Source organism: Ictidomys tridecemlineatus, chromosome 2 (assembly GCF_052094955.1).
Source record: "Ictidomys tridecemlineatus isolate mIctTri1 chromosome 2, mIctTri1.hap1, whole genome shotgun sequence".
Taxonomy (NCBI): Eukaryota; Metazoa; Chordata; class Mammalia; order Rodentia; family Sciuridae; genus Ictidomys; species Ictidomys tridecemlineatus.
The window spans coordinates 14,756,549-14,773,630 of NC_135478.1; the positions used below are offsets into that span (position 1 = coordinate 14,756,549).

The window sequence follows — 17,082 nt, forward strand, 5'->3', positions numbered from 1 at the left end:
GAGGCTTCTAGTGACCGAAGGGTCATTAGGATGCCTCTCAGATCTCCCCAAAACCCACAGCCCCCACTCCCAGGCTTCAAACTCACCTTCACAATCAGAGCACCTAAATAGCTCATTTATTTTAAAATATTCTTTTGGAGGGTTATTGGGGGGCAAAAGTAATGACTTCTCTTTACTCCCAGCCCTGTAGGGGTTCTGGGTAGTTCAACCAGCTCATGTACCAACATAACACCGGAGGTGCACTCAAGGGTGGCCTGACATGGGGGCCAGAGCTGTCCAAGCTCAGAGCACCTGCCCCAGCTCCTGCTGATGGTGCTCAGGTGCCCTAAGGTGAGAGTACAAAGGTGGCCCCAGTTTGAGTTCAGCCTCTGGGTCTCCACTTGGCCAGGAAGGTAGCCCCATCCCTAGAGTTTATCTGGCAGGACCTGCAGGCAAAAGGGAAGCCAGGTGAGACAGGCAGCCTGGGCAGGGTCAGCCTTCAGGTCCTGTCTGCTCCCACTAGCTGTGTGTCCTTGGGCAGGATATTGCACCTCTCTGTTCCTGTTTCCCCATCAGAGAAGTGGAACTGATCATCCTCTGGGCTATCCTGCCAGTAAAACCCTTGGCAGAGCCCGGCATGCAGTAAAAGCTCATTCGTGTTAACTAGGGTGAGTATGTTCATTCCTGAGGATGACATTCCACCTGCAACATTACCCGCCAGGCACCCAGTAAGTGCTAAGTAAATGCAGATGAGTAAGAGGAGGAGGAAGGATTCCATTTGGGCGACTCAGGTTGAGTGTGCTGGGCAAGGCTCACAGTCACCCCAAATACTCCCACCCACCCGGGCCCACCTTACCTCTCGCCGCGCCCCGTCTGCCCGAGGGCAGGATCCCCTCGTCCTGTGCTTGGAAAGAAGACACCAGTGTCGTGGCGGGTGCTGCAGACCTGGCCCCCAGCCCGCTCCCTCTCCTTCCGCCTTCCTCTCCGGCCGGTCCTCGCAGCTCCCAGCCTCCATCCTCCGCCCTCCTCCCGCCCACCTCCGTGCCCGCTGGTCCCTCCTTCCTACCTGGTTGCGGGTCTTGTGCGACTTCTGCATCCAGGCTCGCCACTGGTCGTAGAGGCGGAAGCTAAGGTTCGAGCAGTACGCGTGCTTCTTGAGCCAACCCAGGAACTGCTTGAGCTCGCGCCGCACCGGCCCCGAGCTCGGCTCGCCACCCCGCGGCTCGCACGCGCCGCCGCCGGGGCCCGGGCGCTCTAATGGGAGCGGAGCATCAGGGACGTGGCGCGGCCAGCAGGGGGCGTGCGCGGACCGGAGAGGGAGGGCCCGGCGCGCGGGACCGCGTGCCCCTCGAAACCCTCGGCTCCCCGGACCGCGTCCTCCCCGCCGCCCTGCACAGCAGCCCAGCTGCGCCCCTGGCCCAGCTGCAGCCCTGGGGAGGCAGGGGGCAAGGAAGGGAGTCCTCCTCCAGGGACCCGATTCCTGTGGCCAGAGCCAGGTGTAAAGGGAAGGAGGGGGGAGGAGAGGGGGCCGAGGAGATGCCGAGCAGGCGGCGGGAAAGAAAGCGCGAGAAGCCGAGGAGACAGGGGGGTGGAGAGGCAGAAAGAGTGCGAGATGGGGACAGAGGCGAGATCCAGGGAGGGCGACATTTGGAGGGCGGAGTGATGGAAGAAAGGACTCGAGGGGCACTGCCCAGGAAAGAATTCTCAAGGCACAGCAAAAATTAAAGGGGGGAAAAAAGGAAGAGAAGGAGAAAAAGAAAAGACACAGGGCAACAGCGACAAAAAGACGGAGGGAGGCAGAATGCAAGAGGATCCCAAGGGGACAGTCCCCAGGATGAGCCTGGGAGCATGAGCTAGTGCGGCAGGGAGTGGGCCCAGAAAGCCAGGTGGGAGGCGCTCCTGTGGGTCCAGCCGCCGGCCGCAGCCAGCCCCAAGCAGGCCGGCGGATAAGGACATCGGCCTCACGTCATAAATAAAGCCGGGGACCCGCTGACAGGCCCTGGCACGGCCCCGGCCCAGGCCGCCCCTGCTGGCCTCCCCCGGCCTCCCCGGCGGACTCAGCCGCCTGCTGGCTCCCGTGCAAGAATCGCAGGTGCTGGGCACGAGCAGGGGCCAAGGCTCAGCCCCTCCCAGCTGTGCTTGCTCCCTCCCATCCCAGAACCTGGAGGGGCCCCGGGCTGGGGGCTGGGGAGCTAGCTGGAGCGTGGTTCTGCCCCACCCTGAGTCGGGACGTCTCTGTCTCTGGACCTCAGTTTCCCCACCATCCCACCAATGCGGGCCTGGAACTGAGTCTAGATCCCTATGTGCTCTTTTAGGGCCTCAGTGCCCTCACCTGAATAAAGGGGGCCTCCCTCAGGGTGAAATCAGGAGGGAGTGTGGGGGATGGGAGCTTCCTTACCTACTGGGAGCAAATACTAAGGTGGCAACTACCACCATGTGGGCACTTGTCATGACTTATGTCACCTAAATTTTGCAACAGCTTGAGGCAGGTGTGGCTCTCAACCCCATTTTGCAGATAGGAATGCTGAGGCCAGACATTCCAAGTAACTGATTTTTATCCATTTCGAAAGGAGAGAATACAGGCTCAGAGAAACTCCCGATGACACTGGATGTCAGATCCTAATCTCTCCAACACCCTCCTCACTTATTGATTAGAAGGGGACACTGAGGTCATTGGCCTCACAAGCAGGGATCTCAAACTCACTTGCTCTCAGGACTGAAGATGGGGCAAATGCTGAGGGGCCGTGAAGGGGTGACCACTGCTGTGGGGGCCATCAGCAATACGGGCTGGGTTGCATTTTCTACAGAATTTCATTTCTTAGGCAATCTAGGATATTTGTGTAAAAACTTCCTGTTGGGTCAAACTTCCAGGTGGGTCAAACTCCCCCGCCCCCAAATGCCAGACCAAATAGGTTCAGGGGCCACCTTGGGCCCTGAGGGCCAACAGTTGGAGACCTCTGCTATCTTGGAGAAAATGAGGAAACAGAGACCCAGATGCCGGGTGGTTTGGAGCAGCCCAAGGAGCACCCGGCCCTGGGAGGGTGCTCACCGCTGCGGGGCGTGGAGGCGGCTGTGGGGTGGCTCCATTCGCTCCATATCCCCGCCTTCTTGGAGCCATAGATGCCAAAGGGGTTGCAGCGCACTTGCACGAAGTACACGGTGCCTGGCTTCAGCCCCGCCAGGCGGCACGAGGTCTGATTGCTCACGTCATCTACCACCTGGACAGTGAGGGTCAGGTCAGAGGGAGGGCCTGGGGCCCAGGGGCAGGGCTGGGGAAGGGACGGGCACCTTCCAGTCCACGCTGTCCTCCACGCGGTAGCGGATCTGGTACTTGGCTTGGAAGAGAAAATCCTTGAGAGCTGGCGGTGAGACCCAGCGCACGCTCAGCTGGTCCTCCAGCCCCCCAACTCGGCTCACATGCACGTCGGGTGGGGGGTCCGTGGTCACTGCGGGAAGGAGCAGGGTCTGGTCTTCTTGGTTGGTCCCATGAGAGCCTGAGCATGTCTGGGGTCCAATCCCCCAGGAGTGTAGTCCAGGACACGGGGCTTAGGTGGCACCTGCCTCAGGCCCCCCTCTTTCTCCCACTGCCAGGATGGATGGATTACATGATACAATATTCCAGAAACACTCAGCACCTAGGAAGGCTCAATTAATGTCAACTGTTATCGCTTTTTTTTTTTTTGGCACTGGGAGTTGAACCCAGATATACTTGACCACTGAGCCCCATCCCCAGCCCTTTTTGTTTTTATTTTGAGACAGGGTCTCACTAAGTTGCTTAGGGCCTTGCTAAATTGCGGAGGCTGGCCTCAAACTTGCAATCCTCCCACCTCAGCCTCCCAAGTAGCTGGGATGACAGGCATGCACCACGAAGCCCAGTTTGTTATCATCATTAGTATCTGATGGGGGAAAAACATAATCCTGTCCTCAAAGGGCTAGATAACAGCAGACTCTTGGGGCTGGAGGTGTAGCTCGGTGCTGGAGAGTTTGCCTAGCATGTGTGGAAGCCCCAGGTTCCATTCCCAGCACACCTCAGGGGGAAAAAATTAGACACTGCCTGGCTAATGGTATTATCGTTTTCAGACCCAGGGGGCTGATGCCCAGACAGACCCCTGGGACCCTCCTCCACCCACCTCCAGTTCCTTCCCATTTGAAGCTTGCTGGGTGCACAGGGAAAACAAGTAGAACTTGCTCACTGGAGTTTAGGGTGTGAGGAAGGGGAAATAGGCTTGGGGGTGGGGCCACCAGCCAGGGGGTGCCCAGGCCTATTCTGCCGGCCCCGTGGGCAGTAGGCCAGGCTGGTGTCTCCCACTGAGGCCTGGGTGAGGGACAGAAAGGGTTAAAGCCGAGGCCTGCTTGGGGCTGAGAAACACCCTAATTAGATTAGGCCCAATTCTGCTCGCAGATCATCCACTTCCTGCCTCCCACCCGCGCCCCCCAGCTCCAGGCCTTGGCTTCCTGGGGCGCCTCCAGACCTGGGCGCCCCCTCCCCGCTCCCCTGGGCTCTCTCCTGCACACCTGGGCTGCCGAGGGTGGGGGCGACCAAGCCAGGTGTTCTCTGCAGAGCAGGGACATCCTGGCTGAAGGAGCAGACTTTGAAATAAGGAGCGGATGCCCCGCTGCGCCCCCAGCCAGCAGGGAGAGGTCTAGAGTTGGAACCACAGCTGGGGGGGGGGGTTCAGGCGGGACCTCAGGAGTGGGGACAGAGGCCACAGCTGTGGCATGCCTGGGGGCTCACCCACGTCCAGGATGTCCAGCGTGAGCACATCAGAGCGCGCTGAGCCCAGGCGATTGGTGGCCTCCACCCAGATCTCATAGGGTGTAAAGAGAGCCAGGTCCTTGGGGATGTGGCAGGAGTGAGGGCCCACCGTGTGGTACTCCTCACACGTGTTGTCCTGCCCGTACCACCTGCAGGGGCAGGAGGGGAGCCAGGACACATGAGGGCCCCTTCTGGTCCCCAGACCTCACCAGGAGAGCCCCAGGGTGGAGATAGGGACATAGGGGCTCAGAGAAGGCAAGCATTGTTCCAGAGTCACACAGCCAGTCGGACACAGGCCCCCGGTGGGCCATCACCAACCTCAGCTTGTACTTGAGGGAGTAGTTGGTGTGAAGGAAAGTTTCCCCGTGGGCCCCTGGAGTCCAGCGGCACGTGAGGTCCTTCATGTTCTTGGACCAGCAGCTGATGTTGAAGGGCTTCTCTGGGGGCACTGGGGAAAAGGAAGGGTGCAGAAGGCTGAGGGTCTGAGCTAGCTGTGCAGGTGGCAGGGTCCTGATGGCTGGCTGGGCCCCTACCCTGAAGTGGAAAAAGGACAAGGAAGGCAATCTCAGCCCTGCTGCCAGAGAGCTGAGGATGACCACGCGCATGGGCCCTCCCTCCCTCTCTCATTCTAGAGATGGAACCCAGGACCTTGCATTTGCCTTGCATATTATCTACCACTGCTGCACCCCCAGCCCCATAGGACCTGGAGAATGAGGGGTGGGGCCTCCAAGTTCTCCTCCCACCTGAGACATGCGCTTCTGAACCCACCCACTTCCCAGCCCCAAGCCAGAGGACCCAGGATTCCTGCTTCCCTTCTCCAGAGGGTGATGGTACTCCTAGATCTGCCCCTGGGTGTCCTGGGGACCCACTTACAGCCAACATAGAGGCAGGAGCCAGCTAGGATGCTGCCGTCGCGGGCGTGGCACACAAGGTTGTCCCCAGACTGCTGTCTGGACCCGTTGAGGTTGGCCAGAACAAGGGCCAGGGTGGAGGCATTAAGCACCCGGGAGAGCTCAGGGGGCAGGCGACGCCCGTTGAGGGTCCAGTAGAGACCCTCGGCCGTGGTCCCAGGAGGGTCCCCGTGCAGCGAGCACGTGGCTTGCAGGGAGGAGCCGATGAGGAGCGTGGGGTCCTGAGGGCTGATCACTGCGGTGTCTGGGATCAGAGAGGAGTGTTTGTCAGCCGTGGGGAAAAGCCGACACGAATCCTCCTCCAGGCCAGGACTTCCAGGGCCCGTGGGAGTCCTGAGACGTTGTTCACCCCCATACCCACACTCACACATTTTATAGATAAGGAAACTGAGGAGTGATTAGGTCAAGGGCCCAGTCCAAGGTTGATGGCAAAGCCAAGATCAACCCACATCTGTCTGACTCCACAACTCAGGTCCTTGCAAGTCACACCATCATTGACTTGCTCAAGACTCTCTGAGCAGTGAAAAAAGTCAGACAGAGCTGGGCACAGTGGCGCAAGCCTGCAATGCCAGCAACTCCGGAGGCTGAGGCAGAAGGATCTAAAATTTGAGGCCAGTCTCAGCAAATCACTGAGGCCCTAAGTAACTTAGTGGGATGCTTACTCAAAATCAAACATAAAATGGGTTAGGGATATGATTTAATGGTAAAGCGTCTCTGAGTTCAATCCCCAATAGCAAAAAAGCAAGTCAGACATAAAAGCCCCACAGATCCAAGTGATTCTTGCTTTGCACATAGTCTGATAAACTTTCTTTTTCCTGTTTTCTTCTTCTCCTTCTGCTCTTCTTCTTTCCCTCCCCACCCCTTTTTTGCAACTAGAAACAAAATTTGTGAGTTCTTTCTTTGACCTCCCAGAGTCTCACACATAGTAGGTATTTCTGTGAAGGGAAGGCACTTTTAAAAAAGAGAGAGCCCTGTTCCTACTAGATGAACCATTAAGAGCACCATTTATTGAGCACTGTTGAGTTTTAAATACTGGGTGGGTCTGTAATCCCAGCTGACTTGGAAGACAGAGGCAGGAGGATCACAAGTTTGAGGCCAGCCTCAGCAACTTAGCAAAACCCTATCTCAAAATAAAAAAAATAAATAAAAAGGAGGGGCTGGGGCTGTAGCTCAGTGGTAGAGCCCTTGCCTGGCACGTGTGAGGCTCTGGGTTGGATCCTCAGCACCACATAAAAATAAATAAATAAAATATAGGTATTGTGTCCATCTGCAACTAAAACAAATATATAAAATTAAAAGGACTGGGAAGGGGTAGCTCAGTAGCAAAGTGTCCTCCACTTGTGCATAACACATGCGCGCACGCATGCACACCGGGCCAGGACTTTCCCTGTATTTTCTCATCAAATCCTGCTCATCTTAAGCAGAGGCTCTGAAAGTTCGAGTTCTCTTGCCCTAGTTCACCAACTGTTGGAGGGATATACTAGTTAAACCCAGATTTGTCGGTCTCCAAAGTCCTGCTCTGCAGTCACTGGAGATGAAGGTGGCGGTGGCAAGCTCTAGGCCCCCGACTCCCATCCAAAGGGACTTTACACTGTTGCTCTTTCCCTCGCCTCAGTTTCCCTAATCTGCAAAGGAGAAGGGAGAAAGGTCTGGGTCATTGTGAAGGTCAGGTGGGAAGGGAGGCCCTCAGCTGGGTTGTGAGAGTTGGGGGCTGGCAGGGGTGCCTCTTTTCCTATCAGCCATGAGGGCAGCCAGCAGTTTCCCTTCCTGGTGATCAGAACCTAAAAGGAACCTATTAGCCAATGGGAAACCACAGCTCAGAGAAGGGAGGGGGAATGGGCAGGCCAAGCCCCTGACGCCTCTCTGAATCTCCTTGTGGAAGTTCATCCTGGTATCAACCCCAGGGCATTGTGCCAGGACATCCCTGTGCCAGGCTGAGCTGGGCTTGAATGCTCCTAGCTCCTGAGGACCCCTGACTTAGTGGCTTTACTTCTCTGAGACTCCGAGAAAGGGCTTCTTAGCAGCTATGAGGGCCTGTCCAACTCACTGATTCATCAGTCATCCATTTACAGAGAACCTCCAGTGGTCTAGGAGCTGGAGACACCCTGGGGACTAAAACACAAAATTCCTGCCCTTGTGGGCCTTACATTCAAGAAAGCAGCAGGGGAAAAAAAAAGAACAGGAGGACGAGGAGAAAGAGGAAGAGGAAAAGGAGGAGGATCAAGAAATATCTAAGAGAAAGAAAAAGGGACAAGTTAAGCAGGGCCCATAGGGAGTCAAGTCAGAGAGGGCAGCTTGGATAGGCCAGGAGTCCTGTCTGGGGAGGAGACATTTGAGCAGAGACCAGAATAAAGAAAGGGAGTAGATGTGAAAACTTCTAGGAGACGGTGTTCTACAGGTGAGTGCAAAGGCCCTGGGGCAGGGGTGTGGGAAATGAGGTTTGGCATGTGAGCAGGGATACCGACCTGAAGGAAGGAAGGAAGTTATTCCAGGATTGGAAGCAGGGAGCCTGGGGTTCCATTTATATTCTAAAAGGACTCCCCAGGGGGCTGTGAGGAGGGCTTGAAGGGGCACAGGGGCAGTCCAGCTTCTCAGACATGGCCGCCAAGGACAGAGGCGATCCAGGCCCCTAGGGAGGCCCCATGAATGCCAGTATCTGCCGGCCCTCTCCCTCAGCCTCACCGCCCCAGATGGGCGAGGTGGGACGAACACGGTTCTCTGGCCTGGCCCTGACAATTTTCCGGGGCAAACTTGGCTCGAGGGCCCTGTCTTGCTGGAGCCTGGGATCGCAGTTGCGTTTGGGGCTTGGCCCAGGGCTCGCCGGAGGTCTCGGCGTCCGTGCGAAGGAGCCGGCGGAGCAGGCCAGAGCCGGGGAGGCGGGGGCGGCCAGGGGGCGGGGGGCCAGGGGGCCGCCCCGGAGGTCCCAGGCAGCCAGCCGCCCGCTAATTCGGAATTCCTTCGGCATGAACTCGGGCGTGCCAGCGTCTCTGCCCCGGCCCACCCACCGCTTCCTGCCTGGGCCCCCCCAGCAGGGTGGGAGGCGCGGCCGGGCCTGCCCGGACCCCAGGCCCACTCTTAGCCCTCCCCGTGGGTCCCGCCCTCCTGCTCCCCCACCCGCAGTCCTGGTCTGGCCAGAAAGGGGCTCTCTGGGGGGTCTTGGCTGGGGGGCACTGCCCCTCTGCCACACCCGCCTGGCCTGGCCTGGCGTGGCCCGTTTGCCAGCAGCTGCAGCTGCCCTCCCAGGGCTGAGGGAGGGATGGAGGGGGGGAAACAAGGCTAGGCTGGCCGGAGGGACGCGCCAGCTCCCCACCCCCTCCACCCCAGCAGGAAAGGTCAGGGGGATGCTGCCCCTCCCAGCCCCTGAGTACCTGGGCACCTGGCTTCCCGCTCCCGGTTCTCAGTCTTCTCCTCCATATAATGGGGAGGAATGCATTCTACCTGCTGGTGCACACTCACGGTGTCAAGAGGACCTGGCGCCCTTAGCACCGCAGGACCACAGGATTACAGCCCTTCCAGCCGGGGGTCCAGGCGGGATTGGCACTCTCTCCAGGCCTCAGCAAACAATGGGCCAAGGCGGTCTGGGACTGGGACATGCACACTTCAGGCCAGGCAGAGGAGCCGCTGGGATCAGCCCCTGAGCCTGGCAGAGGGGCTTGGCCTGGTTTGGGGGACTTCCTAGAGGAACCCCCTAAAGCAGATCCCTAGCTTGGGCTTTTGGACAGCCCCCCTCCCCTACTTTCCTGCCGAGCTGGGGCCTTTACAAGTTTTTTTCTCTTCCCCCTTCCCAATCTGGAGCCACTGCCGTTATTAAAAAGGAACACCATGTGTTTTAAAAGGGAAAAGTGTGAGATTCTCTGAAAGCCGAGCGGGAGGGTGGCCTCTGTCCCAGGGTCCCCACGGGGGTCCCCATCTCCAGTCCCGCTGGTACCTGCAGACACTTTATGACCCACCCGCCTGCTGATCAGGTGCTAAGACACCCCATAAGTAGAAACATATTGCCGAGGTGTGAGAATCTTTTATTTAATTTCTTCCCCCTTAAAGGAAAAAACACACACACAACACTCCCACCCCCTACCTTCGCCTGTTGCTCTAGGGGCTGGGAAACAAAGCTTGAAGCTATTGGTGGCACTCACAGGCTCTATCCTTGGCCTGGCAGAGTCATTAGGACCCCAAGAGGGCCCTGGGTAGGCCCCCACCTGCCCAGGTGCCTTGAGCAGGCTAAGCTTTCAGCGAGTGTCCCCAGGGGGTGCCGGGACCCTACCCTTTTTGGAGGAACACCAGGAGAAAGAGTATGGGAGATTGGGAGCAGTATGTGTCCAGTCCTTGGCCTGTACCCCTGGATGGGGCTCATGGATGATTGTGAAGGTCTGGGGAAGACTTTCCGAGTGTGCCCCTGTTGCCTCCCCTGTGGAATGAATGTATGACCACGAATGTGTGTGTGTCAGGGATGGAATGTGTGTGCGCGCCACGATGGTGTGCGAATGTGCATCTGGGATGCAGTGTGCGCGAGTCTGAGGGCGAGGGTGACGGGACACAAGCCAGTGTGAGTCTTTGTGTGTCTCTGGGTGTGTCCCAGAGCGGGTCTGGATGTGGAGTCGTATCCTGGCGGGGGTGTGCATTGGGTGAGGGGGGCCGGAGAATGCCTGAGGCCAGGAGCCCTCTATAGAAAGAGGGTTTCTCGGATTGCGGGTTCCCAGTGGACCCCCCCGAAAATATGGGCCGGCGGTGCCCGGACTCACTGGCTCCCGCTCCCTCTAGCTCTCACCCACTCGCTCACAAAGATTTCTCTCGCTGGAGGCTTTCAGCCCAGAGCAGCCCGAGTGAGAAGAGTTCTGAGAGCCGCTGGTGACAGAGACTTCGAGGACTCCAGTGTGCGGGGTCCCGTAGGGGGAGGGCGGCGGCGCCGCCGGCCCGCAGAGAGGCACGTCCCTGGGGACCCCGGGCCGCGCGCCAGGCGGTCAGAGCGGGCCCCCTCCCGCCCCTCCTTCCCCGCGGGGCTCATCCCTCCTCCCGAGGGGGCCCACTCCCGGCCCGCACCCAGTGCGCCAACCGCGTGCGCCCCCGCCGGGGAGCGGTGCCCCGCGATCCCGTGGCTCCGCGACCGCGGACGCCAACGCGTGCGCTCGATGCGTTCCAGTGTGCAGAGGGTCCAGGGCCGCGGTTTCTCGGCCCCTGGGGGCCTGGCTAAACGCCCTTGGCCTAGCGGCCCAGGTAAGAAGGCCTCGGAACCAGAGGCCGGACCCTCGGGCCGGAGGACTGTGGAGCGGTGCGCCCCGCAGGTGAGGGCGCCCCGAGGGCTGCGCCGGGGGCGCCTTCCTTTGTTCCCGGGGCCGTCCAGGTGGCGCCCGCGCCCCCTCCCCCCGCGGCTGCCCCCTGGGCGCCCGCTCTCGGCTTCGGCGCGAGGTGGGGAGCAGGACGCCGGTACTCACGGGCTCCTGATCCAGCTCGCGGCGCCCCGAGGACGCAGAGCAGCAGCAGGGGCAGCAGCGGCGGCGGCCGCCGCGCGGATTGGGCGGCGGGGCCCGGGCGGCCGGCGGGCATGGGGCCGGCGCTGCCTGGGGAGCGCGGCGGGCGGTGGCTGCGGCGGCGGCGGCGCGGGGCGCGAGGAGTGGACTGGGCGCGGGAGGGCGCGGGTCGGGCAGCCCGCACGTCGCTGGGCGCGGACGCGGAGGCCGGAGCAAGTCTGAGCAGCCGAATTGACAAGGCGCTAATGCGCCGCTGGCCCCGCCCGGCCCCGCCCCCGGCCCGGCCCGGCCCCGGGGGGGCTACGGGCCCCGCACCGGCCTCCCCGCCACCCGCCCGCCCGCCCGCGGGCACCGCGCGTCCCGCCCGTCCGGCCTCCGCCCCGCAGCGAACCGTGTGCCCGGTCCCGCCGCCCCGAGCCCCCCACCCATTCCTTACCCGCCAGGGACCTCCCTCTCCAACCCCGCCAGCGCCAGGCTCCCCACCCCCAGTCTGGGACCCAGCGCCCGGAATTCCGTTTCCATACCTCTGTCCACTTTCCGCACCCTGCCTGTGGCCCAGTGCCCTTTCAATGTCCCCTGCGGCCCCCAACCATGCCCCGTTCTTCGCTAACCCCCTTCCCCAGTCCTCCCTCTGGGCCCCCACCCCAGTTCTGGCCCCGCCCCCCCACCGAGCGGTCCCTGAGCCCCGCCTACCCCAACTTCCAGCCCCTCTTCCTCCCTAGGGGCTTGAAAGTCGTCCCCAGCCCCACGCCTTCGGCGCGCGGGTCCCACCGGTCTGGGCCCTCCCACTTCATCCCGCCTCTCTTCGTTCCTCGGTGCGCAGCCTCCTCAGCCGGCCCTGGGCTTGGGCTGGAGGAAAGGAGCAAAAGCAGGAAGGCAGAGTCCCCGGCCCTCGCGCTGGCTGAGCTGTCCCACTTGCGCGGAATGGTTTTGGGGTTGCTCGAGAGGCGTCCCGGAGCCTCAGGAGGGGGCTACTACTTGGGCAGACAGGGAAACGTGGGCCCCCGTGGGAGCGGGAACCGGGTCCCGCACTCGGGATAGGAGGGATTCCCATGAGCAGAGCGTAAGGAGGACTTCTCCTGGGACACATTCACATCCCCCCCACGGAAAAATCCACTCAGCGGCCCGCGGGTGGGGTGCGCCACGCGGTGAGTAATCGCTCCTGCGGCCTCCGCCCGCCAACTCCAGGTATCGCCGGCTGCCTGGAGCGACGCATAGTTTATCTTCCTTTTTTGCGCTAAGATCCTTCTCCGTGTTATTATTTTTGGCCACTGCTCGGGTTTCGGGACCCCTCCCGGCTCCGGCGTCTTATCCCCCTCCTCTTCATCCTCACTCGATCCGGGCGCCCACGAAAAAAGGTTACTGGCCTCCAAGGCCACCGCGAAGGGGGCGCCTGAAAAGAGAGTTACGGGGTGGTCCCAGCCCTACGGGTGGGTCACAGCCCCGCCCCCAGCTGCAGCCAGGAGAGGGAGAGGGCTGTAACTCTCCCTTCCAGGGGTTTCTTGAAGAGGTATGGACCCTCCCTTCATGTCCCCAACAGGCCGGGGCCGCGGTCTGAGGAGGGCTCAGGCTTCCCCACCTTGTCTGCTCATGACTGCCCCTCACCCTCTCCTGGGATCCCCAGCTCAGACTTCAGAGTGTCAAAAAAGATAAATGGAGGAGGACTTGGGATGCAGGGCATCCCCCTCATCTGGACTCTCGATGGGGCTTTGGGGGGAGGAGGTGAGGGGGGAGTAACCAAGAGTGAATACTGTTGTTTCCTGCAACAAACCAGGCCTCTTTTGCCTCAGTTTCTTCTTCTGAAGTGGAAAACTGGGGCCAATCTACAGATTGCCAGAGGAAAATGCAATGGAGCAGAAGTCCCCAAAACCTAAGCCCTTAGGTTTTAGGTAGCCAAGGCATATTCCCCGGAGCAGAGGTGGCCCCCAGGTCTATTTCTCTCCTCTGGAAAATGGGGCCATAGTGCCGCTGCCAGACCCAGAGAGCTAAGTGGAAGGGGCGATTCTTGACTGTGTTTCCAAGATACCCACCACCCCTCCCCCATTGCCTCTGCCTTGCACATGTTCCCAGTGGGGGTAGTGATGTCTGACCCCTTCCTGGGAGGACTTGGGACTTCTGGAGCAACATCTTTATGTTTTCCCCATCTCTGCTCCTCCCCCCAGTCATGGGGGGAATGAGCTAGCTCTCCCTTCCACCCAGGTGCTCAGGCCAGAGACCTGGAAGCGTGCGTGACAACTCTCTCCTTCGCTCTTCCCACACGTCCAATCCATCAGCAAATCCTCTTGGCTCTGATTCCAAAACTCATCCCATTCTGAGATTCTGATCCCTTCTCCCTACCTCATCCTCTTCCAGGTCCCCTTTGGGATGGGCCCAGCCTCCTCTGGGGCTTCTCCCCCTAATCCTCCTGCATTTGTCTGAATACAGAATTTTTAAAAGAAGCAAAACAAACTTCTCGGCCCACCACCCTCTCCCCTTTCTCCCCCCCTCACTCCTTCGCTTGCACCAGCGGCTGCAGCCCCCTTCCCCCAAACATGCCAGGCTCTTTAGTATTGAAGGATCTTTGCACATGGGCTCTTGCTTGCACGAGATGCTGTTCCCCAAATCTTCCCCTATATTAGCACCTTCTCTTGTGTGAGGTCCCAAGTTCTCAGAGAGCCCCCCCTCCCATCCTTCCCTGGTACTCTCCATCCCTGTCACTTTTATTGTCTATATATCACAGTTCTTTAAACAACTGATTTCCTTCCCCACTTATTTTCTTAAGACCCTGAGTACCCTGGGTATCCTTAGGACCCCATGCTGAGCCCAGAAAGGGCCAATAAAGAGCTCAATAAATATTTGCAATATGAAGGACCAAGGAGAGGTCCACCTAGCAAGAAAACTCTTTTCCCGCAAGCCATGCTGCCTCAGGTCCCAGAATGGCCCCTGACTTGCTGTGTGATCCAAACTAGTAGAAGTCCTTCTCTGGTCCTTACCCATAGAAAGGTACGAACCATTTCCCTAGTCTGTCCATCCCCATCCTGGAATGTAATCTTTGGGTGAACTTTACCCCATACCTTTGAGTTATGACCCCAAGACGCACCCTTCCCTGTCCTGGGTACCCCAGCAACTTAACCCCTTCTTCCACTTTTTTTTTTTTTTTTTTTTTGGTCAGGAAAAGGAACCAGGGATGAAGAAACTTCTGGCAAATATTGACCCAAGTCCTTGAAGGTGGCTGGGAATGTACTGAGGGGAAGATGAAGGGAGGGTCCCTCCATGGGGTGGGGGAAGGGCTCTTCCTAGGTCCTCCAACCAAAAGTCACTTCTGGGTCAGGATGGGGGTGTTTCAAGTCCCAGCACCTGGTGATGCCGGGGCACTGAGGAGGCGTCAGGGTAGGACAGTGGCAAAAGGCACTTTCAGGGTCCTGTGGGACCCCAAAGCAGGTAGGAGTGCAGATAGCAGAGAGTTGTCTCTCCCCATCTGCTACCACCCCAACCCCAAGGCTGCTTTGAAGTGGAGGCTGGTTGTCCTGGGATAAGGGTCTGGTTGTCCGTTTCAGGCCTGTGTGTGCCCCGGGCTGTGTAATTTCCACCCTGGAGGCTGAGCTTGGGGAGTCCCTATTCCTGGGTCTCAGAGTTAGGTGCCCTGAACTTCAGGCTCTAGAGGGGAGGCTTGGGGAATACCAGAGCTGCGCCGGGTCCTGGGCTGGGCTGGTGTGCCTCAGGGCAGGGGAGGCCTACGTGCCCTGCCCCTCTGCACCCCGAAGAAACTCCAAAGACTGGAGGGGCACCGCTGGCCGGAGAGCGGCTGCACCCCTCTTTCCCCTCCAGCCGTCAGCAAACCGCGGCGCCACGGAGCCTTGCCTCCTCCCCAGCTTGGACCCGGCTTGGGGGTGGGGGTCAACAGGGTCGTGGTGAGGGCGGAAAGGGACAAAGGGCGCTTGTCCGCCGTCCGCCCTGACCTCGGCTGCCGCTTCCCGGAGGCCTGGCGGGCCGCTGATTCACGCCGGGGCCGGCCGCAGTGCCCCCCGCCCGCCGCCCCCGCCGGGCCGCCCCGGGGGGTAGGAAGTGGGGGGGGGGCGAGGGGCGGCGCCGAGTCAACTTTCCCTCTTAAGCCCCGGAGGAATGTCGGCGGATTTCCTGAAACCCGACCCCGGCCGCCCGCCGGCCCGCCCGCCCCTCACCTGGACCGGCTCCCTCGGGAACTGCAGGAGGGGCGCGGGGGCTCACCTGGGGGGCCGGGGTCAAGTCCTCTTCCTCTCCCCTCCAGCGGCCTCCTGGCGCGGAAAGGCGGAGGAGTGGGCGGCCAACTCTCTTCCTTTGCCCGCGGGCAACCTGGGCCAAAGGTCTAATCCCTCCAGCCTCAGTTTCCCCTTATGCAAAAGGGTGCGAGGGGTCCCTCCTTCCTTTTGCACTTTAGACAACACTTCTTATGTCTAAAGTCCCCCCCATCACACACCCTACGAGGTTTCGTAGGGCTCTGCCGGCCTCTCTTCTCTGACTTGTCACCTGGGCCACCCGCTGGGTTCCAATTTCCTAGTTTGGAAATAGGACAAAGCCACTAGTACCTATCTTAGAGGGCTGTGGCGAGAAGTGTTTTGTTTGAAATGAATGAAGGACAGGGATTGTGAAAGGGTTAAACATTGGGACTCTGAACCGGCATGTGTGGACTTGAATCCTGGCTCTGCCCAAGAGTCTGGGAGTCTAAGTCTCCCACCTGTGAAATGGGGGACAATACTGGTCATAGTACACTAGGAAGCTTCCGGAGGCGTGGGCCTGGCGCAACGGTGGGTTAGCTGCCGGGTTCCCGGGCTCGATTCTCCAGCAAACGCAGGGCAGGAGGCCTTCACCGCTGGGTCGGGGCGGCCTAGCCTGGGAGGGGCGGGGCGGGGCGGGGGAGGGGCCGCGCCGGGATCCAGATGTTCGGGGTCCGCCAGGCACAGCCGCGCCTGATTAAGCCACTTGGGGGCCGGCTGGGGCCGCGGAGATGAAAGCGAGACGGCCGGCCGGGGAAGGGGGCGCGCCAGCCCGCCCCCCAGTCTCCTCCTTCCCAGCCGGAACCTGCGGCGCCCTCTGACCCGCCGACCCTGCAAGGCAGCCGCCCCGTCTGCGGGGGCGGAGCGTCGATAGGGACTTGCGGGCCTCCGCTCAGCGCGGCCTCTGCAAGCACCTGCGTCAGGCACGCCAGCGAGACCTGGGACAACTTCTCAGAGGACCAAGGTTTAGAGGCAGCGCCCCCCTTTCATGCCTAAAGGAGAGGAAGCTGAGTGGACCGCCTAACCCGATATTCTTCTCTTGGAGATCCAATCTGTCACTATGGGGTGTGGCAGCTATGAAAGCCAGAACTGTCCCTGTTTGCCCCCCCAAGTTTTCCCACGAGAATTAGACATTGCAACAGTTCTGTGTACATCTCTGTGACCCTTCCCACTGAGTCCTAGGGCGAGGGGCTCCCAGTCTGGGGGACAGGGACCGGTTTCCCCAAGTCTGTATCAAGACTGGGCCATCCGAGGCGAAGCTAGTGGTGGGAGGGGCTAGTGGAGAGGCAAAAAGGGCTTCCTGGAGGAGGCGCGCTGCCCACAAGGCACCACCCCTCTGAACTGGCGTAGAACATGCCAAAGGAGAAGATGCCAGCTTTCGCCGACCAGGTCCTGCGGCTCTCACCTTTCGATTCCCCTCTCTGGCTCGGCTTCAGCCCTGCGGTCCTCCTACCTTCCCTCCTTTCAATGAGCTCTTCCCCGCCCCAAGGTCCTGGCTCTTCCCTCTGCCTGAATTGCCCTTCTACGTCCCCCCGGCTCAGATGTCGCCTTTTAGGCGAGGCTCTCCTTGACATCCCTGGAGAATTGACCCCCGGCTCATCACATCATCCTATTTGTTCTCTTTTGTCCCCTAGGGCTGGCAGGGATGCCCCCCCTCGTGGGACCCCCAAGGTGGCACAGACGTTGGTGGCCGAGATCCACCTGCCCCACCCCGCCCGCCCCCGACGGTGCCGCAGCGC

The 17,082-nt window shown here is 60.2% G+C and overlaps 1 protein-coding gene across 2 annotated transcripts; it reads right to left on the minus strand.

Moving 5' to 3' along the window:
* Positions 1-99: 99 nt before the first annotated feature.
* Crlf1 (cytokine receptor like factor 1) lies at positions 100-11,313 on the minus strand. 2 transcript variants are annotated; one of them, XM_078037877.1, is made up of 9 exons: positions 11,076-11,313; positions 5,609-5,890; positions 5,054-5,183; positions 4,715-4,884; positions 3,268-3,425; positions 3,029-3,197; positions 1,046-1,233; positions 836-883; positions 100-425 (listed from the first exon to the last, which is right to left on the minus strand). In XM_078037877.1, exons 1-9 carry the CDS (start codon positions 11,185-11,187, stop codon positions 405-407), a joined length of 1,278 nt encoding a protein of 425 aa, XP_077894003.1. In that variant the 5' UTR covers positions 11,188-11,313; the 3' UTR covers positions 100-404. The 2 variants fall into 2 exon arrangements, with proteins under 2 accessions (XP_077894003.1, XP_077894004.1); XM_078037878.1 differs by having other exon boundaries at positions 836-878; positions 11,076-11,312.
* Positions 11,314-17,082: the final 5,769 nt, after the last annotated feature.